The sequence below is a fragment of the Macrobrachium nipponense genome, chromosome 3 (assembly GCF_015104395.2).
Source record: "Macrobrachium nipponense isolate FS-2020 chromosome 3, ASM1510439v2, whole genome shotgun sequence".
Taxonomy (NCBI): domain Eukaryota; kingdom Metazoa; phylum Arthropoda; class Malacostraca; order Decapoda; family Palaemonidae; genus Macrobrachium; species Macrobrachium nipponense.
This window is the reverse complement of record NC_087202.1, coordinates 31593200-31621100: the sequence shown is the minus strand read 5'-3', so window position 1 is coordinate 31621100 and position 27901 is coordinate 31593200. Positions and strand designations below refer to the sequence as shown.

Here is a 27901-nt window from a genome sequence, read left to right as displayed (position 1 = left end):
TTCTGATGCCGAATCCGAAAAGACACTCTGAGAATGAGATCTATAGGGAGAATCTACAGTAGTAGGGTTAGAATTATCCGTGAAAGGCTCAATAGGCCTTGAATGCACACCTTTCAGTCTTCTAACTCTATCCCTCTCTAACTTCTTCAAATAAGAAGTCAAAGTCTTCCACTCTTCTGCATTCAAACCCTCGCATTCCTTACAAGTGTTAATAGCAGAACACTGAACCCCCCTACATTTACGGCATACAGTGTGAGGATCAACCGAAGCTTTCGGTATCCTCACCCTGCAGCCTACATTCACACACATTCTCACACTCACATTAGAATCAGACATACTGAGAAAAATCCAAAAGAGTTATTCCAAAAACAGTCCACAGTAGCGAATGCCAAAACACGATCCAAATACGTCACCAAAAGCCGAAAACGTTGATCAAATGTTGAAAAATGAATCTAAGTCAGGAGGTAATAACAACAATGTTGATACCACCGGCGACAGAGAAAATATGATAGAAAACGGGGATGGTTCCTAGTCCTGCCACCCAGGGCAGGCCGGTAGATCACCTGACCTACCTGTAGCGAGTGGCGCGAAATTTGAATTTCTGTCGGGGACGACGGAGTCTTAGCTATGTATATATCTGACAGGTAAGTTGATTGTATGAAAACAAAGTTTTATGAATACTTACCTGGCAGTTATATATATATAGCTATAGTCTCTATCGGTCCGGCAGATTTTTCAAAACTCGCGGCAACCGCCGAGAGGTAGGTGTTCGGTTAGGTGGTTAACAACACTTACAGGGTGGTACTTGGAATCATTCCCATTTTCTATTCCTCAGATCATCTCTTGCCCGACCTCTCTCCTGAGGGGAGGTGGGTGGGTCTTAAAATATATATATAACTGCCAGGTAAGTATTCATAAAACTTTGTTTTATCATAAATACTTCATTTTTATGAATAGGACTTAGCTGGCAGTTATATATATATAGCTGATTCACACATTTGCAGGTGGGTGAAAGACAGCCAACATCGTTGGGAAACAACTAAAAGTTGTAGGCAATAACCTTGATTCCTTACCTGCTAAGGTAGCTGACTTCAAAGATTCCTGCCTCTTGAGTCGCTTTCCCTTAGGAGCGTCAGCCAGGATGAGACCTGTTATGCTGAAACAACTCACTAGAGTCTGTCAAACGGGGCGAGACCAACAACATGACTAGACTTCTGTACTACCTATCTCCCTTTCAATTCTCTGCAACCTTATTCAACTTAACCACCTAACCTTGCAGACTAGATATCTTACCTATCTAGCTAGACTGAGGGTGTTGTTCCAACCAGACAATTCCTCAGACAACCATAAAAACACAAACCCCAAATGAAGGTAAATACTAAAGTTAAGGTTGAGGGGAGGTAGTAACTCCTTTATCCAATAACGAAGACGTAGCTACGTATGGGCCCAAAGTTTAACACTTCTCGTAATCGACTCTTACCTCTCTGAGGTAATGAGAAGCGAATACAGAGTTGCTTCTCCAAAATGTCGAGTCCATTATTTGTCTAAGTGACATGTTTTTCTGATATGCCAATGACGTTGAAATAGCCCTAACCTCTTGGGCCTTCACTTTTAAGATGCCGAAGTTCTCCTCCTCACATAAGAGGTGAGCTTCTCTTATGGTCTCCCTCAAGAAGAATGACAATGCATTCTTTGAGAGGGGCCTATGAGGATCCTTAACAGAACACCATAAAGCACTGGAAGGTCCTCTTAAATTCTCAATACGTGCCAAATATGCTCTGAGGGCTCTCACTGGGCAGAGGAGTCTCTCCTCCTCTTGACCCACTAAACTTGTGAGGTTAAGAACCTCAAAAGTCCTCAGCCAGGGTTTGGATGGGTTCTCATTCTTAGCGAGGAAGTCGAGCCTTAAAGAACATACTGCACCGTCTTGATTGAAGCCTACCTGCTTCTCCATCGCCTGAATCTCGCTGACCCTTTTTGCTGTGGCTAGAGCCATCAGGAATAAAGTTTTCTTCGTCAAATCTCTAAGGGTCGCTTGCGAGATGGGTTCGAACTTCCTGCCGCATAAGAACTTTAAAACCACATCCAAATTCCAAGCTGGAGGTCTTACTGTGTGCTTAGTCGTTTCAAACGACTTCAAGAGATCCTTCAAGTCTGTATCTTGAGATAAATCCATGCCTCTATGCCTAAAAACGGCTGAAAGCATGCTTCTGTATCCTCTTATGGTGGACACGGCCAGCTTAGATTCCTGCCTGAGGAACAGGAGAAAATCAGCAATCTGACTCACAGAGGTAGAGGTTGAAGACACGTTGTGTCGTTTACACCAAGATCTAAAGACCTCCCACTTCGATTGGTAGACTCTCTGAGAAGATACCCTCCTCGCTCTTGCGATTGCTCTCGCAGCTTGCGCTGAAAAGCCTCTCGCTCTGGCAAGCTTCTCGATAGTCTGAATGCAGTCAGTTGTAGAGCGAGGGGGTTTTGATGATACCTCTCGAAGTGGGGCTGTTTGAGAAGCTTTGGGCTTGGAGGAAGGCTTCTTGGAAAGTCCACTAGCATCTCCACTACCTCTGTGAACCACTCTCTTGCTGGCCAGAATGGAGCTATCAGGGTCATTCTCCCTGTCTCGAGAAGAGCGAACTTCTTGATGACAAGGTTGATGATCTTGAACGGAGGGAACGCATAAGTGTCCATCCCCGTCCAGTCCATCAAGAAGGCGTCTACTGCTATTGCTTCCCTGTCCGGGACCAGGGAGCAGTAGTTGGGGATTCTCTTGTTCAGGTTGGAGGCGAAGAGATCTATCGAAGGCATCCCCCATAATTTCCACAGCTCCTGGCAAACTTTAAGATTGAGGGTCCATTCTGTGGGAAAAACTTGCCCTTTCCTGCTGAGCATGTCTGTTCTTACATTCTTCTGTCCCTGCACAAATCTTGTTAAAAGATTTACTCCATTCTCCTTTGCCCACAGAAGGAGTTCTCTTGCTGTCTCGTACAGGGACAGAGAATGAGTTCCTCCTTGCTTTTTATTGTAAGCCAGGGCCGTGGTGTTGTCCGAGTTGACCTCCACTACTCCCCCCGAGACAGCATCTCTGAAGGCTTTCAACCCTAATAGAACGGCCATCAACTCTTTCCTGTTGATGTGCCATTCTTTCTGTTGAGCTTTCCAAGAGCTCGAGACTTCCCTGCTCCCCAGTGTTGCTCCCCAACCTGACTCCGAAGCGTCTGAGAACAACACTACGTCTGGGTTCTTCTTGTACAGGGAGATTCCTTCCCCCAACTTTGCAGGATCCAGCCACCAACTCAGATGTTCTTTGATGTCTGCTGGAATGGGAAAGGAAAAGGAGTCCTCCTGATTCTTCCTGTCCCAGACTCTTGAAAGGAAGTGTTGCAGAGGTCTGAGATGCAACCTTCCGAGGGATACAAATTGCTCGAGCGAGGAGAGGGTGCCCAGCAAACTCATCCAATCCCTCACCAAGCACTTCTCTCTCCCCAGGAATAGTTGCACTTTCTCGAGGCACTTGTTTTGCCTCTCTTGGGAGGGAAAAGCCCGAACAAGAACTGAGTCCAGAACTATCCCCAAATAAAGAATCGTCTGACTTGGCTCGATCTGGGACTTTTCCTTATTGATGATCAGACCCAGTTCCTGGGTCATCAGAAACGTCTTGTGCAAGTCCTCCAGGCACTTGCTCTTTGATTGCGACCTTATCAACCAGTCGTCCAGATAGGGATACTCTTATCCCTTCTTGATGAAGCCATCCAGCCACGTTTGACATTACTCTGGTGAAGACTTGAGGAGCCGTGCTGAGGCCGAAACAAAGGGCTCTGAACTGGAAGCACCTGTTCTGAACTACGAACCTTAGGAATTTCCTTGAAGTCGGGTGGATGGGGATATGAAAGTAGGCGTCTTGTAAGTCGAGAGACACTATCCAGTCCCCTGGACGGACTGCTGCCAGCACCGACTGAGTCGTCTCCATAGTAAACTTGGTCTTCTCTACAAAGACGTTCAGTGCGCTGCCATCTAGAACGGGTCTCCATCCACCCGAGGTCTTGGGTACTAGAAACAGTCGATTGTAGAACCCTGGGGATTCTAGTTCCAGTACAGGTTCTATGGCTCCCTTTTCCAGTATCTGGTCTACTAGATCTAGGAGCGCCTCTTGTTTCACAGCGTTCCAGTATTGAGCCACCAAGGCTCTTGGGGTTCTCGAAAGTGGTGGCTTTTTCAAGAAAGGGATCTTGTAACCCTCCCTGATGACTAAGAGGGACCAGGCGTACGCCCCCCTTTTTTTCCAGGCCTGCCAAAAGTATGACAGCCTTGCTCCTACTGCTGTCTGGAGTACTTGTGTTTCACTTCCTAAAGCGGGGTCTAAACGTTCTCCTGCTCGCTCTACTGCCTGTCTCTTGTCTTCTTCCCCTGAAGTCCGTCCTGGTAGGAGCTCTACCTTGAAAGGGCTGCGTAACCTTCTTCTCCTCCTTCTTTGCAGATGATTAGCCTACCGGTAGACCCTTCCTTACGGAGTGAGTCAGAAGATCTTGAGTGGCCTTTTGCGTAAGGGAATGTGTAATATCTCTAACCAGCGACTGAGGAAACAGATGTTCCGAGAGAGGGGCGTAAAGGAGTTCTGCCTTCTGTGCGATCGTAACCCCTTTTGTCGCGAAGGAGCATAGCAGAGCCCTCTTCTTCAAAAACCCCGCCGTAAACAGGGAAGCCATCTCGTTTGCTCCATCCCTAAGAGCCTTATCCATACAGGCCATAATACTGTTTAAGTCCTCCATTCCTGTGGCTTGTATGGGTTCTGCTTTCCTGGCCAGAGCACCAAGAGCCCAGTCCAAGAAGCTGAATACTTCGAAAGACCGAAATATTCCTTTGATGAGGTGGTCTAGTTCCATCATGGACCACATCACCTTAGCGGAATTAAGGGCGTGTCTCCTGGAAGAATCTACAATCCCAGAGAAGTCCCCCTGGGAGGAGGCAGGTATTCCCAGGCCAAGAGCTTCTCCAGTTTCGTACCACATTCCCACCTTAGACGCAAGCTTAGCTGGAGGAAAAGAGAAGGGGGTCTTCACTGCTTGCCTTCGTTCTTTCAGCCAACCTTCGATCCTTGTCATCGCCTTCTTTGCTGAAATCGACAGCTTCATCTTGATGAAGGCTGACTGCTTCTGCGATTTTTTTCTTATAAACTGCGACTGGGGAGAATGGGGAGCAGCTGGTTTCAACTCCTCTCCATACAGCTCAAGGAGGGAGCGAGAGAGAACCTTATAATCCGCAGCCGCATTAGCAGGTTTATCTTCATCTTCCGAAATTTCTTCCAAGTCCAGATTTCCTTCTAACTCCTTATCCCTTTGGGTTGAAGGAACTAAGTCGGAAGTTCCTTGTTGCTCTAAATAGCTGTGAGCACATTCACTAAACTCTCCCTGATGCACACCTGCGTCAGGAGAAACTTTCCGATTGTCGGATGTATCCTGGCGTCGTGAAAAGGAAGCGTCCTTATTTTGGGAGGCAAAAGCGTCCTGGAGCCGAGAGACGGGTAAATCCTGAGCTCGATCACTTGCCGTGTCCTTGTATCGAGCGCTAGATGAGTCTCGATGTCGGGAGCTGGATGCGTCCTTCCGTCGAGAGCTGGATGCGTCCTGTCGTAGAACACTGGGTGCGTTTTTTCGCCGAGAGACGCATGCGTCCTGACGCCGCGGGCTCTATGCGTCCTGACGCCGCGGGCTGTATGCGTCCTGGTGTCGAGAACTAGATGCGTCCTGCTGCCGAGAGCAGGTTGCGTCCTGACGCACAGCTCTGGATGCATCCTGTTAGCGAGCGCTGTATGTGTCCTGTCGTCCAACTTTAGCATCGTCCTGTCTGGCGAAGGTCTGTCGGGAACAAGAGTTGAAGTTTTCCTGGTGTGGAGCTTTGAAGGTGTCGTAGTGTTGAACGAAAAAATCCGCATCTCGGCGAGAGGAAGAAAATTCCTTACATCTAGAGGAAGGAGAGGCGAGGTGACGAGAGCTTGACTTATCGTGGCGTCGAGAGTTGGGAGAAGCAGACTGAACGGAGCCAGAAACTTCACGGTGTCAAGAGAGACAAGGTTCTGTGGGAGAAGAGTGCTGTAACCTCCTTACATCACGCGAACGGTGCTGTACATAATCCTGAAAGGGAGAGGAACTCCGTTCCTTCTTACGCACTGCAGAACCTTCTGCAGGAGCTTCCTCCCTTGATCTCTTCACTGGCAGATTGTCATCTTTACGTCTGCCCGTCTGGGGGGAGGGTGGCTAAAAGCTTTCACTAGCGAAGTCAGCTGTTCCTGCATGACAGTCATGAAAGATCTCGCTACCGTTGCCGGGTCTAGCGGTTCAGAAGGAGACGGGTGTCGAGTTATGCTGGAGGCAGGAGAAGGCTCTCTTGAAAGTTCTCCGTAAGCCGAAGGGAGAGGAGATCTCTCCTCCCTCCATGCATCCTGCGGAGAATTATCCTCTCTAGGTTTCGCCCTTTTCGCAGGCGAGGCGTTCCAGTCTTCGTCTGAAGGGAACGGTTCCGGGCTACTCCATCTGCTTGAAAGAGGAGAGCGATAACGAGTCTGGTCAGCTTGTTGCCTCCAACTCCTCTTGATCAGCCTCGACTCCTCATACTGCCATCTGCGTCGTGGAGAGGGGCTCGGAGAAGACACTACCACTTCCGACACGCCTTTCCCGTGGCGGTCATAAGCAGCCTGGGAAGACGCAACAGGACTGCTTGAGGCGACGGCTGACCGAGGATCAGCTCCTCTCACCCCCTTGCGGTCATCGACGTACCTTTTCCCTTGCTCCTGGGAGCTTGGTAGAGGTCTAGACCTAGGGGCATGACAGGATCGATCAGTCGCCACCTCCACTGCACTTTCACAAGCACTATCACTCATATCACCTGCACTCTTACCTCCCTTCAAGGCTGCAAGTTGATCCTTAAGGTCCTTCATCTCAGCCACCATCTTGACGTACTGAGGGTCATCCAACGTAGCTACAGGTCCTGTCTCAGGCGCAGGAGCTACTGCCTCAGGAGCAGGTTCTACTAATACAGGGGTCGAGGGATTAGAAAGGTCTACACTAGCATCACTGCCAGACCTAGATTTAGATTTAGAAGCCCTCCTTACTTTATCTAACTCCAATCTACGCACATAGCGTTTCATTTCCAACCATTGCTTCTCATCCAAAGCCTCGCATTCCTTACATCTTTTATCTAAAGCACATTCAAATCCCCTACACCCCAAACAAACAGTGTGAGGATCAACCGAAGCTTTCGGCAATCTCACCTTACACTCCTCATTCACACACACTCGAAACTGTTTCTGAGACATCGTAAATCAAAGAACAATCAAAAGAATAATCCAAAACAACAAGCCACAAAAGCAATAGCCAATCCACAGAATACGTCACCAATTATCAACAGAAAAAACAGCGACACACGGAAGAGAGTGAAAAACCCGACGGCGGACTAGCAACGATGTTGTCAGTCCAACCGGCAGAGATGATCTGAGGAATAGAAAATGGGAATGACTCCAAGTACCACCCTGTAAGGGTTGTTAACCACCTAACCGAACACCTACCACTCGGCGGTTGCCGCGAGTTTTGAAAAATCTGCCGGACCGATAGAGACTATAGCTATATATATATAAAACTGCCAGGTAAGTCCTATTCATAAAAATACTTGCTATATATATATATGGACAAGACTTTGCGAAATTGGCAAAAAAGGGTACTTAACATATAAAAAAAAATGTTTGTTGTATTGTCACTACTAAAAAGCATTAACAAATAGCAGGAAGCTGACAACTGATTGTATAATTACCGTTGTGTCAATAGAGAATAAGTGGAAATACATATAAAATAACAATCTACCTGCTACAAAAGATACTGTATGAATTAAAAATTACTGTATTGACATGTAAAATGCAAATAATCTAAGGCAAATAACAAACTTTGGTCACTAAAATTAGCACTGAACAAAATTTGAATAAACAGTAAATTTTAATGAGACTACTAGACTACAAAAAATTTAATATCAGTGTTGGACCTTTACCCTTACTTTACAGTGTACTATATAAAAGGTTAATGATTAATAAACTATTGTTACTATATTTCTTTTCGGATGATCAAGGTGCTTATAAGACTATGTATGCCTGAACAAACCCTTTTGAATACATGTAACTATTATTCTTATCTATCAGGCCCTTTGCAATAAAAGCAGAATTTATAAACACCTAATGATAACTTTCATGATTAAACCAATTATTTGGATACTTACCTACCATTAAAGTTAGCTTATAAATTCATGCCATTAAATGTGATAACCATACAAAATAAAGTAAGATGCTTGGATAAGCTGCTAGGACTGTCTCTGTAATCACCTGGTTCCGACCAGCTGGTGCTAGAATGTTTACATTTTTGTTAGAATTCTTAATTATAACCCACTAACATGGGTGGGTTTCCACATTAATAGTACATAAGTATCCGAATACATAATTATTTGCCAGTGAAAATTATCATTATTTCGAATTGAATCTTATCTACTGTTAAAGTTAGGTGATCACCACATGGAATGAGGTTGGGGGTTAGTGTGGCCAGAGAAACAATGTTCAGCCAAGGAAACTAAAAGCTTTTTAATGTGGTGATAAAAGCTACTCAACATTCCTGCTCGTTGTGCGATCCTTACTGGCACCTGTCGCCAGATGTTGGAACAACATAAGGGTGAAAGGCCTTGTAGCAAGACTCGTCAGAGGAGTCTTACAGGGGAAAAAAAGACCATCTTCTAGGGTAATTGCCCTATGAAGCAGGAGGCCCTCGTGAAGAGGTTGCCCCCCCCCCCAATCTTTGCCTGACAAGCAAGTGAAAATGGCAAAGGAGAGAACCCTCCCAGATCAGGGAATGCCATAAGGAGAGATTACTAGGAGAGAAATGAGGACGAAGGGGCAGCTACCAAGGGCGCCATCAGAAGCAAAAAACTTTCCGATGACACTCGGCAACCTTCCTCCAAAGTTTCCTCCTGGTAAACTCACCTGGCTGCTGACTTCAAGAGACACACATGGGAGAAGACTGTCTAGGCAATGCTATCACAACTTGTGGATTTGAATATTATTATTAAATATCAAACAAACTAAGTATACACAATGCTATATGTACACAAAAATTAAGAGGAGATCCTACTGGGAAAAATGAACTTCACAACAGTCACACAAAGAGCTCACAAAAACATGTCTGCATCCCATGTGGCCAAAAGCAAATTGGAATTTTTACATTGGGGCAGGCGATTATTCCCGCCTACTGGATGGTAGTTACTGCCTAACCACCTTGTTCAAGAGATTATCAGACGTTTTCCAGCTTCACCGAAAGTAATTCCTAATATAAAAACCAAAGGTTTGCATATCATATACGAACAAACAGAAAATAAGCACAATAGGCAGTACCTGGTTATCATCAGCCTCGGTTATTGGCAATCCAGTTTTAGGGGGCTTGTCGTGCCGAAAATATCCAAAAATCAGTGCCAAATGAGCAGATTTCCAGTTATTAGCACCTATACATACCTAACATTACCCGATTACGTATTGGCAACAATTTTCAGTAATCGACAAATTTTGCTTCTCATCAAGCCATCAGAATGGAATCCCCGCTGATAACCAGGGAATCCCTGCTGTACATGACAAAATCAGCTGGAAGTCATAAAAATTCATACTAGCGCCAATTCACATCATCTGCATAAAAACATTCCACTGCCACCTGGTGGGAAACAGGTGATTACGGAGACAGTCCTAGCAGATTAGCCAAGTGTTTGTTTTACTCTGTATGCCAATCGCACCTACTTGTGTGAAGATATACAATAGCTTTTGTCCATCACTATTCCTGCCTTTAGTATTTGTCTTGCTGCCCCAATTATGTTTGTAAGATGACACAGCTGTAGAGCTTGTGTGGGATATAGATGAATTCAGTGCAGGTCTCATATAAACTAGGTAGTACAGTAGTTTGACTGAATCCCTTTTCCTGAGTTAAGTATTATCAGGTGTCATAATTTTCCTATACAGTATCCTGTATTATCCAATTTATATACTTCTGGTTTTACTTAAACATTTTACATTAACTGAAAGAGAGAGAGAGAGAGAGAGAGAGAGAGAGAGAGAGAGAGAGAGAGAGAGAGAGAGAGAGAGAGAGAGAGAGAGAGAGAGAGAGAGAGAGAGAATCATTTGAATTTTTACCTTCACTTGATGATTTCCCTGGAACAATTTTTCTGGCTTGACCATAGAATTTTCAAGTGCCTGGCAGCTTGTAGGTACATCTGTTTCTAACAATGAAGTTGGCTTTTCAACCAACAGACTTCTGCAAGCTTTTGAAGGCACCCTGGCAGTGGATTGAGGAAGTGGAATCTTTGTTGAAGTAGCTAATTCAGGAGGAATTTTCTTTGTTCCTTGCTTAGATGAATCTTGTGCAAGATGATCTACCTTAACACTTTTACCAATTTCTTTGTTCTCTTTAGAATCAAGGGGCCAAATTCCTGAAGTTGACACTCCAGATACTTCTGTAATGTCACCATGACTACCTTTGAGAATGCTGTATGCACGACTTTTTCCACTTCTTCTGTCTACTCTCAAAAAACTTCCACCTGATGACACATTGCTAATGCCAGAGAAGCTTACTGATAAATCCAGACCCTCCAGTAATTTCTGAGTTTCTGGGTCTAGATTAGCAAGATCAACATTTGGAGATCGGCCTTCCAAGACTTGCACAAGTGCTGGGAGGTCCTGCGCTTTAACTGCACCTGATTCTGATGTGGAAAAATGAGAAAAGAAAAAAAATTTAATGAAAATACTTCTCTTACTGAACAAGAATATGGATTTCATTTACAACAAAATATCTGTATGTCAAAATTCCTGTATTGTAATTTAATATTATAAATGCTACAAACTCTTTCTTAAAAGAATACTGACTATGCTTCATGAAAATTATGATTAGCTTCAACTGCTGTGTATTAAGATGTACATGGTAAACTATAATGTAACATACAATTATTAGATTCTCAAATTTCAAACACATACTCAACTGGCTATTCAAAGATTATGCAAGTTAATATTTATTTGCATGAACAAAACTCCTGAGGGGAAAATAACTTGATCACAAAAAGATATTCAAACAAGCATGTTAGCATAACCAAAAGTTGAAAAGGTTCTTATGCCTAAAGTCCAAAAGTTGAAAAGGTTGTAATACCTAGAGTTCATAAACACTTTAACAAAAATATATTGTATATTTCTTCAATACCATACTAGACACTACAGCACATTCCCTGCTGCTCCTTACCAACAGAGAAACTAACTTTTGAGCAGATGAGCATACACTTATGTATACAGTGCGTCCTCGACATATGGCGTTACCAACTGTTGGCGATTTGATCTTACAGCGCTTTTTCAGCGCTGTTAACTGTTTTACAGGGCTGTAACTTGATGTTACATCAAGTTTCTGCACCGTGTCATTGAGGGTGCTAAAGACAAGAATAGCTGTAACAGATGCAACATCAAGTTATAGCACCATAACTTGAGTTACGGTACTGTGAGTGCTGTTAAAGTACCATTAACGGCAAAAAACCGACTTATGAGGGAAATTAACTTACAGCGAGGAGCTGGAATGGATCCCTGCTGTAAGTCGAGGACGCACAGTTTTAAAAATCAAAAAGTGTGCACAGCATGCAACGGAATAAAGTAGTTACCAGAATATGGGGTACAGCATGGCTAAAGTTGCAAAATAACCTGAATATGATATACTGCACAGAATTCCATAACTGAAAACTCAACATTACAGTCCTCCAAATTTTAATTGTTAGGTGATTCAAAATAAATGTGCTGTGCTTCTGGACTATACTGCGCTGCATTTTCATTATAACGGGAAAATATAAAAAGACTAAAAAAAACCTTACAAATTTTGGTAATATCTTTTCATGACTAAGAAAAACCTAATACGTACTTACAAAATATCACACAAGGTTAATAGCTTAGTCAATGTTCTGCCTGCAAATTATTTTCTTAATAAATAATAAAAACCAAAAAACCAAGTTTTCAACAACCAAACACATGTAAAAAAAATCTTTGTTTTTTAAATACATGGCCTGGTTTCTCAAAGCCTATTTACCTGTCAAGACAAGTAAACCAAGTCCTGAAATAATTTTGAAGATTTACATATTCTATAAGTAGAGAATTTAGTCGAGTTGTAGGCTTCCAATAAAGACAAAATTCTGTCTTTCTCTTTGAAAAATCTACCTCCTTGACCCTTACCAGACGGATAAATATATCGATATGCAGCTCCTCAGGCTGGGTAAACTTTGAGGTCAACCAATTTACAAAAAAGAACACGTCAATGGAAAGAGGAATAGTATATGCAAATGCACATGGTGAAAGAAAAAAAATTCTAAAAATTTTTGGCTACCTACCATGAGAAGTTGAAAATTACTATTTACAACCCCTTGTGAGGCCTCTTTTACAAGACAATTGTAAAATTTGCCAACTTATATATGTTTTTTCTAATGAATAATTGAATTTTATTTTGTAAAATTATAATTACAGCTCACACAATATCAAAACAGATAAGAAATAAAATCACTAACAAATTCTTAAAATTTTTTTGAAAAATATTTACGTAAATTCATTAAGAACGAATATTCAGTAACTTTTTATTTTTAAATGTTTTTTCTAATATTTCTCTCCAAAATTACATTACAAGCGACATACTATCGTAAAAGACAAGAACAAAAACCAACAGCAAACATCTGGTATATTTACAAGCAAATTTACAAAAAGACGTCACGTGCGAGACGCAATACATTCCCACTTCATGTCACAAGCAGAATGGAGGTCCTGAGACGCCCAGATTTGTGATTTTAGCCAGTGTAAAAGTTGCCATTAGTGACTTTATAGGCTATAAAATTATTGACACCTCTTTCCCGCCTGATTCTTTGCAAATCAATGGCACGTAATGTTGTTTATATACAGGAACAATCCATCCACCACCCCAAACCAGTTATTACTACTCCCAATTATCAATTCATCCATTAAAGATTAAAGGCCAAATATACAATAGTGTGCTTCATCCTATTTATCACAAATTCCATTTGAAGACACAGGGACTAAGAGAGTATTCCTAGCACAATACAAAAACAAAACTTTCAGTAATTGAAAATTCCTATCATTAAAACTTACATATCTTTTGCAAATAATAGGACATAATTACCGAATGCTCTTAGCAATTCACCTTTACTTTTGCAAGCAACAGTAGCCTGCAGTTTTCTCTTAATACTTCATGGAAAAAATAAAAAGTTTTAAAAGTAAATTGTATTTTTCCTAACTATACAAACCTGAAGTCCTTTACATTAGGAATTACTTTCGGCAAAGCTGGCGAACAGCCGGTAAACTCTTGAACAAGGTGGTTGGGCAGTTACTACCATCTGATAGGCAGGAATACCAGCCTGCCCGGATGTAAGCATTCCAATTTGCCTTTCAGCCCAGGTTTCAGATTGAGGGGTGGCATGAGGTGGGCCTAATGTGTAAAGGATCACAGGTTTGTTTGGTTAGAAAAAAAAAATTTACCCTGAAAAATTGTCATTTGTTCCTACACAATATACAAACCCTCGATCCTTTACATTAGGAAGACTCACTAATTGGAGGGAGTAATCTGTGTGAGTCTGAACTGACTGGAGTTCTTCACACCTGGGATACTCCTGGTTGAAAGAGCTAGGAAGAGTACCCATCCTCTGACACTGACAGGCGTATTGGAATTGCAAGATCAAATGTCAGACTTCTGGACCTTTTCTAATGAGTGAGAAATCATAACTCATACAAAAAGTCTAGGAAGAATCTTAATAGTTGGAGGCAGTAAGGCAAAGACCTCGAAAATGTTTTTCTTAATGCCAGTCCTCCTTCCTCCCCTTACTAGAGGAAGGAGAGGGATTGCTTCCATCAGTCAATAAAGAAAATAGAATGGGTATTCAACGTGTAAACGCCGCAACAGATGCCAGTTCCAGCAAGCGTAGGTTCAATTCCTATTCTTTGCCCTAAGGAAGAGAAGTAGGGGGAAGTGGGAGGAGGAGGAGAAACCAGTCATTTGTAATGGTTCTCACTTCCAGAACCACCCCTTTGGCGAGATGCTATCTGTCCTGTTAAGGGAGCTGGGTGAAACACTTGTTGAGCAGCCACCACACATCCAAGCAAAAGAGGTTCCAAGGACTTGTGGGCAATACCTAAAGATAAGAATACATGAATGTGTTCCAATGAGACCACATTACTGTATCTAGACACTCCAGATTCCTCCAGAATGCAAGGGATGGACTAAGCCACTGATTCCGAGAGCTCTCAGGTGAGGCATATGGGTGACATTGTCGCCAGCTGCACCTCCCAATCGTCTCATAATCTCACAAAACCAGGATAAAGACATGGCCTTAGAGACTTCTTCCTTGGCGAGTTAGTACTAGTGAAAAGTTATTGAAATATTTTCTAGGATGTAGAGTCTTTTTCGAAAGTACAGCAACACGCCAACAGGACAAAGTAATAATGATTGATCTCGATCATTGATCACAAAGTCCAAGGAGCAGGGGATCATGAAGTATTCAAACCTGGCAATAGATGCTAGATGATTCGAAGTTTACTACAACATCTGAGCCAAGGTTGAGACATTGATACCTGCCTTTTGAAGGGTGACATTAAACATGGTCCATGCAAATTGCCTATCCTCTTTGCCAATGCCTGAGTGAGATGAGATGTCTTATGAGACAAATATCTGTCTGATGATTCTTGCAACCACGTGTGCCCTAAACAAGAGGCAAATGCCACCTAGAAACCTGGGGTCCCTGTGATGGAAAGACAGAGAGAAGTTTCTCATCAGTAGTTTAATCTCGACTGATGAGAAACAATACTACTTCCATGTGAACAACTAGGCCAAATGAGGATCCAAATCTTCCACAACTGGATCGGAGAGGTAACTCTCGTGCCTCTGACCTGAGAAAAAGTCCTGTTCATGACACCAACCGGCAAAGATGGCTCCAATCCCTGGAATGTTACAAAGGACTGAAAGAGTTATCTAGCTATTTCTGTTGCTGCTTGGCGAGAAAGCCTATGCTTGCAAGGAAAGTGGGATAGTCTTCTAGCCGTGAAGACTCAGGGATTGTACTGCCTGAAGAACTGTTCTTGTGTTACTGACACTGAAGGTAGGGTCACAGGGGAACTCCTCTCATTACCTTAGAAGTAGATGTTGGCAGGTCAGGTGACAGGTAAAGTCTTCTGTTATTTATTTTCAATTCGGGATGAACAATGTTTGTTGAACACCTTACAAATTAGAAAAAAATTGTATGGAGAAAACAAAAACTGGCAAGTTTGTCAGAAAAAGTCAATTCTGATTGCTCGCAGTGGGACATGGGTAGGTGAGATGGAGCAAAAGACCTACAGAATTCTGTTTTACAGGGTGGTAAACAGAATGATGATAGTGAGTCTTCTGAGACATATCTCTATCTGATGATTATTGGAAGGGTGTGTGCGGAGCACGAGACAGGAAACCTAACCGAGAGTCAAATGCTGCCCAGAGACCTTGGGTCTCTGTTATGGCAAGAAAGAGAGGTTTCTCATTAGTAGTTAACCCTCAATTGAGGAGAAACAATATTAAGACAAACAATCTCTCAGTGAGGTAAGCAGCATTCTGCCCATCACTTGGATCCAGAGGCTGAGTTGCCTGCCAGTACTACATTGCATCCAGAAATCTGTTTGGCTAATTGAGCTATCGAGCGCACTACAGTTACACTCTGGCACCTGCATGTTAACAAAAACAGGAGGGAAATTAAACTCTTGTTTGGTGATAAATGCCACTACTGTGGTGCTGATTAATAACACAACTGGGTGCTTCAAAATCAAATCCTAAAACTCCCAGAAGGCCCGAAAGGGTGCCTTCAGTTTCAGGATGTTGATGAGAAGGTACCTATTGTCTCGGTCACACACTTGAAGACAATGGTCCTACAGATATGTGACTATTACTCAGTCAGTGCATATAATAACAGACGCACATCACGAGCAGTTTATACATAAGCATATTCAAAGGTTCCTATTGATCGAGCACCAACATAATTCCTTCCTCATCATTCGAGAGAGGAAAAGGATTAAGGACTGGAAACAGACCTCCATACTCTATGAAGAGAGTGAAGGCAAATCTTTGCTGAAGGGAGGCTTCTACGGTAACAACAGGACACTGAAGATGACTAGCTCTTAGCTGAATTGGCTGCCCCTGAGATGGGAACACAGGAGAGGCGGAAGTTTGATGGAAAACAGCCAAGACTTCTTCTGAAGGATACCTACTACCAGGTCTCGGCTATGTCAAAATCAAGTCCAGAGACTTGACAGACAACTCTTCTTTCAAGTACCACCAGTAGGAGAACGCCAGATATGAGTGTTCTTTTCTATCCTTCCTTCTGCCTTCTTCCTGACTGGAAAGAAGGTGGAAAGAGAAACAGGTATGTGCACTCTCAGAGAAGATAGAAGAAGGCTGGCTATTTCACGATCGTCCTTCGAAGCCTGAGACTTTTTAGGCCTTGCCAGGAGGACAAGGCAGACACCTTAGCACATTCCTTGACTACCGCGTTATCCACCACTCTCTAAGAGGGAGGGCCAGAACCAAATAAGGTCCGTTCCTCAGGGTCGAGACGACTTTGGGACTTACAAAACTGGGGATCCGAATTAGGACAACATCCTTTTTTTTAGCACTAGAATTGGCAACAGGTTGCTGACTGGTGCTACATAGGGCAGAAATCTCATAGGGGACTGCCTGGAGGGAAAATGTAGCGGTGTCCTCCAGGCTTGCTGTATCTTGTTGCGAAAGGGGATACCTTTCGTGGCGCGTGAGACCTGAGACCGGGCGAGGCAGAAACAAGACAATCTGCAGTTGACACTGGACTTCTCTGAGGTAAAGAATAATCGCTCCTGTTGCAGCAGCAAAGGGGAAGAGAGCTTGATTGGGCATCTCAAAACTGAATAAATTCCTTGTCCAAAAACACTACTCATCTGTTCGATAACGCCCTCACAAGCAAGGAATGCAGCACCCTACAAAAACCCTTGTCTCTCCTGGAAGAGCAAGGGCCTCAAGCAGTGAAGGTTATTCACAAGGAAAGTGGCAGTCCTATTCCCAAGATCAATGAGCTAACGAATCGACGCAAAGATCTCTGCTAAATAAAAACTGAGGGTATATATGATCGTTTCCCAAGAAAAACCCACAAGTTTTTCTGAGGTGTGAAACTCCTGATTTTCCTTGAAGGAAGATTCGACGGGACCCAATGAAACTTTCCTCAACTATTTGAGTGCATGACAAGATGATCCAAGGATTGATCATGAGATACCAACCATTGTAGCTGAATTCCAAAAGAGAAAAACTCATCAGAATTCTCTGTCTGTCTGTCTTGGAACACCTGAGAGTGTGGCGGGACAATTGACCTATACCTACACAAAAACAAAAAACACTCAAAACACATGTATTACCAACCACTCCTTGAGACACTCAGGGCGAGGAGCTGTGCTGTCCACTAGTCAAGGTCACTGAGACACCACCAGCCACAAGAGAAAAACAAAGAACCACAACCCACAACCCAACAACACAACAACAACACCCAAGGACCACAACCCCATAACTCAACAACAAACAAGGAACACAACCACAACAAAAGACCACTGCACAACCACCACCAACAAAAACAACAACACAAAAAAGGCAACACACACCCACTAACAACACCAAGGGATAACAACAGCTCACTAACAACAACCCTCAACAACTCACAACCACACCAAGAAACCACAACAGCCCCCAACAACAACAATAACCCTCAACCACAACAACTCACATACAACTCAACAGAAACTCACAAGCACAACATATCTACCAACACAGGCACAACAGCTCCAAATCAATTAACATCAAACCTAATAACAACCAACAACAAATCAACAACACACAACTTAGATGAATTTCAATGCCTTCACTAGACTGTCTATCACCAGCTCTTACCAAAGACTGACTGAAAACCGACTAAAAACTAACTCAAAACACAGAACTCTAAACTACAACAGCACCAGCAGACGACCCAGAACCCACCAACAGCCAATTCAGTCGTTAACTATCCATACAGCAATTACACCGTCTCTCTCTCTCTCTCTCACACACAGACGTTGTCATATGGAACTCCATAACTCCTCCATATTTCCTCCCTTGTTACATTTGACAACGTCTCCTTACACTCACAACACATACACTAAATAACCTTCCGCAACACCCACGGATGCTCGATCTTGTTTGAGGGTCCTCATACACACTCTCAGTTACACCGCCATCAACTTCTCCCAGACCATTTCCAGTCAGACTACCATTACCATCTCTCTCACTACCATCCTCCCAAATCCCATTCACTATCTCATCTACCCCTTCTAACTCTTGTCCGAATATCTCTCGTAACTCTGCCACCAAATCACTTACCTCATTTACACTTCTGCCAAACTCCTGAAGAGACTCAATCATACTGCCAACTACATCCTTACCACCCGATTCCCTTCCTGGTAAAACTTCATTAAACCCAGACAATTCAAACCCACACACGCTATACGTATTATACCTCCCCTCAAAGTCATCCGTATTACATGCCTTATCCACCATTTTTACCATAACACTAACCCCTCTATCATGCAGCTCACGTTTCTCCCTTTCATTCCCTTCTTCCGCTTTCTTCCATACTCAACTAACACTAACTGCCGATCTTCCAGACCCATTTGCTCACTGACACTTGGCTCACATTTATTCACCCTCAACCACTCACTCATCGCATTCTCCCGAACATACTGCCACTTACTAGAGGACCCTCCCAACTGAATCCCCTTTTCACTTAGTTTCCCAAATTCCCAACCTGTCTCATCCTCTTTCGCCTACACACACTCGCCACATGACCTTCCATTCCACATTCAACACATTTTGCATGCTGTTCTTTACACATCATAGCATAATGCCCGTTCTTCCCACAGTTGCCGCAAACCACGTTCATATGGGTACCCCGACATCCACTAGCTGTGTGCCCTACCTGTCCAGACCTATAACATTTAATATCCCTATCTTTCTTACACTCGCTCACTAAATGCCCTGTTTGCCCACACCCGAAGCACACTCCTAACGCCCATCGACATTCATTCTTCCAGTGTCCTGGTTTACCACATCTATAACACTGCTGCTCTTGCTCACAACTAACTGACCCTACTCTTCCAACACTCGCACTCCTATCTCTTTTAGGGCTAACTACACTCACGTTACTTGCCCTAACACTCCTATCTACCACTCGCTCTGCCATTCGCCTCAGCCCTTCCAAAACTGCCTCTCTATAGCTTTTAAACCCTGGTACAACCTCAGCTACTTCATTCCTAACACTAACACTCCTACGCTCTTTCATACCACCTATCTAACTCGTAATCTTCTACTATTTCCAAAATGTCATTCCATGTCAACCTTTCATTCGTCCATCACATTTTCTCCTTAAGTTTCAGATTTATAAACTCATATACACTCTCTGGTACAGTCGCCAACAACTTCCACACTAACTCCTTACACTCATTTATCCCTTCGTCACCAAACTTTTTCCTGGCTAATGTTTCTAACTTACAGACATACATTGACAATGACTCACCAACATTCATTCTTGCCTCTTCAAAATCATGCTTTGTCCTATATCTAACGCTACTCTTTATCCTCTTTGCCTGTTCTACAATCCTGGCTTTCACACTCGTACGGCACAATCCCTACACTCATCATTACCCCATACTCAACAAAAATCCTGTCAAAAAGCTACCTAACTCTCTTGCCCAGACTCTCTTGTTATCCCCATACTTAGCCTTACATTACTTCTCATATTCCTTAAAAAAGTCCCCTATGTCCCTACTACCATATTCCTTGTATTGTGTACATCGGGGTACCTCTCTCATATGCACAGCCTCTTGTACTTCCTGCTCACTCTCACTCCTCACACTCTACCCTTAACCTCTCATTCTCCATTTCCAATCTTTCCTTAGCTTCCCTCGCCAACCATAACTCCTCCTTCAGCCTCTCTATCTCCTTCAACCCTTCCATCCTCACTTTCTCTACAAATCACACAACTCACTACCCCAATCGTCATGCAGCTGCCGCACCAACAGTCCCTGTTTGGGCGCCAAAAAATAATGTGGCAGGATCACAAGCTTAAAATACAAGCGGGCAAAATCTCCCCCACATAAACCTAATCAATCCAGCTACCAAACTCACCTTCAGTCACACTTTCCTCTTTACACTACCGAATACACGCAGGACAATTGACCTATACCTACACAAAAACAAAAAACACTCAAAACACATGTACTTACCAACCACTTCTTGAGACACTCAGGGCGAGGAGCTGTACTGTCCACTAGTCAAGGTCACTGAGACACCACCAGCCACAAGAGAAATATCAAGAACCACAACCCACAACCCAACAACACAACACCCAAGGACCACAACCCAACAACTCAACAACACAACAACTATCAAGGAACACAACCGCAACAAAGGACCACTGCACAACCACCACCAACACAAAAACAACAACACACCCACTAACAACACCAAGGGATCACAACAGCTCACTAACAACAACCCTCAACAACTCACAACCACACCAAGAAACCACAACAGCTCCAAATCAATTAACATCAAACCTAATAACAACCAACAACAAATCAACAACACACAACTTAGATGAATTTCAATGCCTTCACTAGACTGCTGCTGACACTACTGTCTATCACCAGCTCTCACCAAAGACTGACTGAAAACAAACTAAAAACTAACTCAAAACACAGAACTCTAAACTCCAACAGCACCAGCAGACAACCCAGAACCCATCAACAGCCAATTCAGTCATTAATTATCCATACAGCAATTACACCCTCTCTCTCTCTCTCTCTCTCTCTCTCTCTCTCTCTCTCTCTCTCTCTCTCTCTCTCTCTCTCTCTCTCTCTCTCTCTCTCAGACGTTGTCAGATGGAACTCCATAACTCCTCCATAAGAGGGACAAGAGAAGAGTTAAGGAGAAAGGGCATTTCTATCTGTCCTGCTAGAAGAACCAGTGAGAGGGGTAGCCGTGGGCCGTCACCAGTATGGGAAGGAGGGTGCTTATGCCATGACAAAGCACCAACCTGAGTAGAGCGGAAAGTTCACTTAAACAGAGCCAAGCACTTGATTCGGTTGATCCATTAGGCAGCAAACAAACTGAGCCAGCCGAGCTGATTGAGCAAAAGCAACTAGGGGCCTGGCTATGCAAGTAAGCTACGCCAAGACAAGTGAGTCAAACTTAATCCAGCTGATGGCCCAAACGCTACCAGAGTACTGGCTTGGGATGCAAATCAAGCAAATATGAGACTCGTCTGCTAAGATCAATCGCTTTCCTCCTTAAATACTCTAGTTTCTTTCGAGGCTGAAGCCCCTTAAGAAAGCTTAAAGGGGAATTCTATGTCTGCTATCCTGAATGTTCGGACCCTAGATCCAAGAGATGATGGATGGGACCTGAGCAAGTAGAGTTGGCAGGTGGTGCCAAAACACCTGATAAGTTTCGGTACCTACTCTCATTCTGTGCCTAAACCAGCGGGAAGAGTGAACCCTCTGGCACTGGTTTGGAAAACGCAAGAGATTCTGCAGAATCCCTAGCACTCAAAAAAACTCGCCAGTCTAGCGCTCACAATTCCAAGGATTTCGAGCCCCTGGCAAAATAACCAAATCTCGTAAGATTGATCATCAGGAGTGGTCTCTTCTTGGCTTCCTAAAAACAAGAAGGGACAGGTAGAACATCAGTCTTAGATGCAGACTACTAAAACTGGGACTGAGAGTGTGGCCTGAAGAGGTCATGCCCTTGAGACTCCTGAAACACGAGACTACAGCGGAGAATGCAAATTGGGTCCCACCCTATGAGTGGGAAGAGCCAACGAGAGAATCCTGCCTCACTTCCAGTAAGACTTCTTAAGGGAATCTGTTCACTGCTTCTCCAGCTCAGTCGGAGACCGTGTGCTTCCTCAAGACTCCCAACGCGAGACTCCAGAAGAGAATTCAAATTGGCTCTCACCCTAAAAGTGGGAGAGCAAAGAGGGAGAGAAGCAGCCTTATTATTCCTCGACAGTATGAGCCTTAGAAGAAGGAGTGAAGAAAGCAGCAGAAGATGCAGGTGAGGTTAAGTTTGAAGAAGCTGCTCTTCTCACAGGACTTCTTGAAATTCTCTCTGACTGACCAGGGCAGCTGCGGCAGGAGAACATACAGGAGCAGCCCGGTTGACAATAACTACAGGGATGTCAGTAACAGCAACAGGAGCAATTAGGGTCGTTGGGGCAGGAGGCACAACAGGAGTAGATAGACTACAGGTACAAGGCAGTGCCACAGTATGCAGGAGAGCCAAAGTTTAAAATTCTAAAGGAAAGGAAAACCAGCAATGACAATCCAGCCATCTACTGCTGCACCTACAATGCTCACTGTCACCCTAAAGAAAAGAGCAAAAATGATTAGCAGAAGACTCATCTCGCACTGAGGATAATTGCCCTATGAACAGTTGCCTGACCGCCAACCCCAGCCCTCCTCATCCGACAATGAGTAGGGGGCGGGGGGCCTTTCTCCTTTCTCCTCTTCGGGCAAAGCCTCAGAAGAAGAAGGGGAGAAGGCAGAAGGCAGCGGCTGACAAAGTCAAGACAACCTGAAGAAGACAACTGCATTTTACAGGGCTTCTTCAAACTCCCTTCTGGCATCTTCTATGGGATGGTGGTTATGAAAAAGGAACTGCCGGGGTAGCTCAGGCAGGAGCACAACAAAAGCAGTACAGGAGACAGGAACACCAGGTGTAGTAATAGGAGCAACCAGGGGCGTTAAGGCAGGAGAACCTATAGCAGTGGCCCAGTTGGCAAGAGTTACAGGATTAATAGTAACATCAACAAAAGCAATCAAGACAGCTGGGGCAGGAAGCACAGCAGGACCTGCCCAGTGACTGGTCACCATGGCAACAGGACCAATCAAAACAGGGAGGCACAGCAGAAGACGGGACCACACCACAGTTTCCAACCATCTCACAAAGCCCAAAGGCAATGCCACAGCAAACAGGAGGGCCACAGGGAAACTCCCAAAGGATGATTATCCAACACAGTTAGATATCCAGCCCTCTACTACTGTGTCCTACAATACTCACTGTCAACCTCAAGAAAAGAGCAAAGATAATTAATAAAGGGAGACTCCTGCTCCAAATGGCACTGCCCTACCAAACAAGAGGCCCCTGAGAAGAGGTCACATGACTGCTCCCTCCAACCCCATCTTCGCCCATCAAGTGAGTGAAGAGGGGAAAGGAAAGAGCTATCCTGGAGAGAGAGCAAGAAGAGAAAGCTTACCAGGAGAGAGAAACGATGTTGAAGGGACAGCTACCAAGGGCGCCGTCAGAAGCAAAAAATTTCTGTTGACGCTCAGCAACCCTCCTCCGAAGTTTCCTTCCAAAAACTTGTCTGTAGCGCAAATTGTGAAGAGCAACACTTAGCACAAGTGAGAATAGGGATATAATCAAGCCCTTGTACAAGCGGAGGTTGTGAGGCCCAATGATAGGGAAGCCATGACCCCAAGACATACGCTGGAAGATGACGGCCTAAGCAAGGCTATCACAAATCGTGGGTTTGAGTATTAATATATACCGAACATACAAAATATCACAAAAACAACATAAAAAGATCCCACCGGAAAAAAAGAACTTAACAAGTCAGGCAAAGAGCTCTGAAAATATGTCTGCATCACTTGATGGCCAAAAGCAAACTGGAATTTTCACATCCAGGCCGATAAGTATTCTGTCTACAGGATGGTAGTTACTGCCAAACCATCTTGTTTAGCAGCTGCTTTCCAGCTTTGCCGAAAGTAATTCCTAATGTAAAAGGCCGATGGTTTGTATATTGTGTAGGAACAAATATATTCTCATACTAATCTTGTCTACACTTCTAAAGTATGTTCCCTAATATTATGGGTAGTACTATGTGCTTAATTCTCTTTACACAATCTAGCATTTTTTATGGTACATATTGCTTTTGAATATGTATTACAATTACTGGTCTCTCAGTGATTTCCATCCTAACAATAACTGCAAGAGTATTATTCCAATCATTTATTCTTAACTTTTCTATATTCACACAGATGTTTTGCCCATAAAAAACTTGATACGTACTCCCCCTTTTCAAAATATTTTTGTTTTATCTCTATCTGAATCTTATTCTTGCATACATCACTCCTGATAGTGTTGTAATTGAACATGAATTCATGGTTTTCATTCTTGAGTTGTTTCTCCAACCCAATTATGCAACAGCAGTTTTAGCACAACTTTCTTTTCTGTGTTCCATGTACTTTTTTTTCTTTGTGCAATTACAATATTTTCCAAGCTTTCTTAACTGTATTGTTTATATACAAAGGTGGCTTAGCTGACATGAAAAAACAAATATTTCTTTTGCAACTGATTTTCATATTCAAATAATGTGAAAGCTCTTGAACATAAAGTCCCTAATACCCATTTCTTCAATGCATTATCATCAATATATGAAATCTCAAGTGTCTTCATAGCAAACCATTGTTTTGAACCCTTCTACCAGGGGAACAGTTTTGGGTATTATCTAACAGCACACACACACATCCACATCTCTTCCCCGTAGCAGTATGGAAATTTTTATAATAAAATTCATTTTTTATATACTTTTCTCTCTATTATGATAGCTGTATTTCCTGTCAGGTTAGAGGACGATAGTGAGTGAAAAGCAAAAAATTAATAGAACTGATTAGTTTGAACCATCTATTCCCCCACCCATTTCTTGGCCCTGAAAAGGCGTAGAACAGAAAGGACTGTTCCTTGCATAGTAAAGCCAAGGCTAATAAAAACAGTCTTCTCTTTCAAATCCTTAAGGGAGGTTGTGTTCAAGGGCTCAATAGGATCATGCCTAAATATTTAAGCACCACATCCAAATTCCAGCCCAGGGGTCAATTTGGAGACTTGAGAATATCAATTTGGAAGGAGTGGATGGCCTCCTTAACCCTCTTGTGCACAGGCAGAAAATATAAGGGTGTAAAGTACACTTTTCCCCCAGGCCGAAAAGAACAAGAGCATGGAAAAGTTTTTTGGTACAATTCAGTACATCCAAATTATAACTGATACAGTGGACCCCCAGTATTCGCGTTCTCCAGATTTGCGGATTTCTTTTGGGAACATTCCCCCAAATTACTTGCGGAAAATTCGCCTATTCGGGGTATTTTTCTATGAAAAATATCCAGAAATTCCTGTTTTTTTTTTATCAATTTCATCATAAAATGCACTTTTTGTGATAAAACTATTTCATCATAAAATGCACTTTTTGTGATAAAACTATTAAAAAAAACCAAGTATACACAATTTTAGTGGGTTTTTCTTGAGTTTTAACAAACAAAATACGTAGACTGTTTTCAGCATTTTTACAGGAATTCCAACTATTCACGGATTCTGACTTCTTGGGGGGTCTGGTACACATCCCCTGCGAATACAGGGGGACCACTGTATACGCTTCTGGTTAGTGTTATTGTGTCGATAAATTATTGAATTATTTCCTAAAGCAATCAGAACATCTTTACGAGGCTTAGAAATACTAATTTTTTACAGAGAGCAATTTTCAGATTTTCCAACCTACTTATGTTGACGCTTTGTTTCGTAGCTAAGTAAGCTAGAAGCATCAGGTTTGCATTTGATTCAAGATTCATCATCTGTTGACCAATGGCATCAACTACATTTTCTATGATTAACGCTTTTTTTTTCTTGTGAATTTTTTTTTAAAATAACTTATATGACGTGCCTGGCACGTCATCTGTGTACTTACGGGAAAAAAATTATTGATGCACTATGTGTCATCAGATCACAAGAGGGTCAATATCCATGTTAGATGAAAGTATCTAGGCCAGTATACCTAAATACAGCAGCTAACATGAACTGATACCCTGTAATGGTTGGGACTGAAAAATGTCTGTTGTAGCACGAAAGCCTTCCTTTTAGCAGAGCACTAAGCCCTATATATTACCCACTGTCTTTGATACAGTGCATTAATCGACTCCCTTCTGGAGTTAAGGATAAACTGCATTCCTTTGAAAAACCCTCTGATGGCAAGAGACAGTAGAGTCTCTCCAAGTGGTTAGCTGAAGTATGGAGAGGTTTTGGTGAAACCTCATACCTCCTGGTTGTTTGAGAAGACCTTTTCTTGGTAGAAGAAGCCTTGGGTTATCTACTAACAGAGGTAGGTGATCTGCGAACCATTCTCTTGGTGACTACCAAGGGGTTACAGAAGTCGTGAATATATTCACAGCTATACTGAATTTTGCTAGTACTCTTTGTATCATAGCACAGGGGAGAAAAGCATAGAAGTCTAGATAAGACCAGTCTAAAAGCATTGTGTCAACTGCCCATGCCTGAGGATCCTGAACGGGAGAGAAGTACACTGGCAGGCGATTGTTGAACCTGGTGGTGAACAGGTTCATTAGAGGAATGCCCCATAGCTTCCACAAGTCCTTGCAGACTTATGGAGGCAAGGCCCATTTGCAAGACAGAATCTCGTCCGTCCTGCTCTTTTGGTCTGCGACAATGTTCAATTTTCCTGTTGCAAACTAGGGTAAAAGAAGGATTTTCCTTTCCTCTGACCAAGTGAAAATGCAGTTTGAGACAGAAGAAAGCTGGACTTTGCACTTCTTTTGTTTGCTAAGCTATGCCAGCACTGTTGAATTATCTAAAAAGAGTGCTACCTTTTTGCCCCTATAATGCTAGCAGGACCTTCCACACTGCCATCTCTAACTGAATAACATGGAGTTCTCGTTCCTCTGTGGAACAAACTTCAGCTAAATGCCTGTCAGCTGCAACCGCTCCTCAACTTTCTGATGCCCATCAGAATATGTGGGGTCTGGGCTCTGCAACTTGCAAAAGTCAAGGTTGATGGTTCCACCATCTCAGAGGGTCCTCTAACTCCCTTGAGATCTGAATTTTGAATGGTTCTGGCTGAACTTCCCAATTCAAGTGCCTCTTGAGAAAGGAAAGAATTGGCCTCAATCTCAGCCTAGCACTCAGAATCAACTTCTCTAGTGATGCCTTGTGCCCTAACAGGGAATGGTGTAGTCAGTGGGGTATGAGGTTCAGTAAAAAGAAAACACTATTGATTAGTAGATCTCATACAGATTTCCCACCTTATCCTCCCCTTCATGTGGATGGAACTTTGCTGAATGAGTCTGAAGCTTTAACTATTCTAGGTGTAACTTTTGACTCATATCTAACTTTTCAGAAACATCTAATGAAAGTTTCAGTGAATGCCACACGAAAGTTAGGTATTGTTCATAAAGCCTAGCATGTTTAAAATGTGGTTAAATCAGTGCAATATTTGTAACCCCCTTACTAGAATCCTATTCTCTGGTGTGGATGTCTGCTTCTACCAGAGATTTATCATTCCTGGCAAACTCCGCAAAATTTTTCTTAATCCAAAATCTCCACTTGCTAATATTTCAATTGTAACTCCATCATTAGCTGGGCTTTTTCCTTTCTTAAAACTTTTAATTACACTGATTATTTCATTTTCTAGTATATCAGGTCCATGCATAGGTATATGTAGTTTCGGTTTTTCACCCCTATTGTCTTCAAAAAGGCCCTTTACATATTCTTCCAAATGTTTCAAAACCTCTTCAATTTCCATCATGGTTTTTAATCGCATTACCTCTCGTAACTCTTCTTCCTCCCACTACCTCTTTTATCTTTCTATGCATGCTCTCAGTCTTATGCTGTCTTTCCAGTTCTTACAAATCCCTGCACTGCTCAATAATCCAATCTTCCTTTGAGACATCACACGC

At 43.0% G+C, this 27901-nt stretch overlaps 1 protein-coding gene across 1 annotated transcript in view; it reads right to left on the bottom strand.

The window, feature by feature from the left end:
• The window catches only part of LOC135221688 (uncharacterized), a gene marked incomplete in the record, with an annotated part of 360943 nt that overhangs the window by 130045 nt on the left and 202997 nt on the right, over positions 1–27901 (bottom strand). The window contains 2 exon segments of the mRNA XM_064259420.1: positions 10202–10244; positions 10247–10767. Of these exon segments, the coding sequence (XP_064115490.1) occupies positions 10202–10244; positions 10247–10767 (564 nt within the window).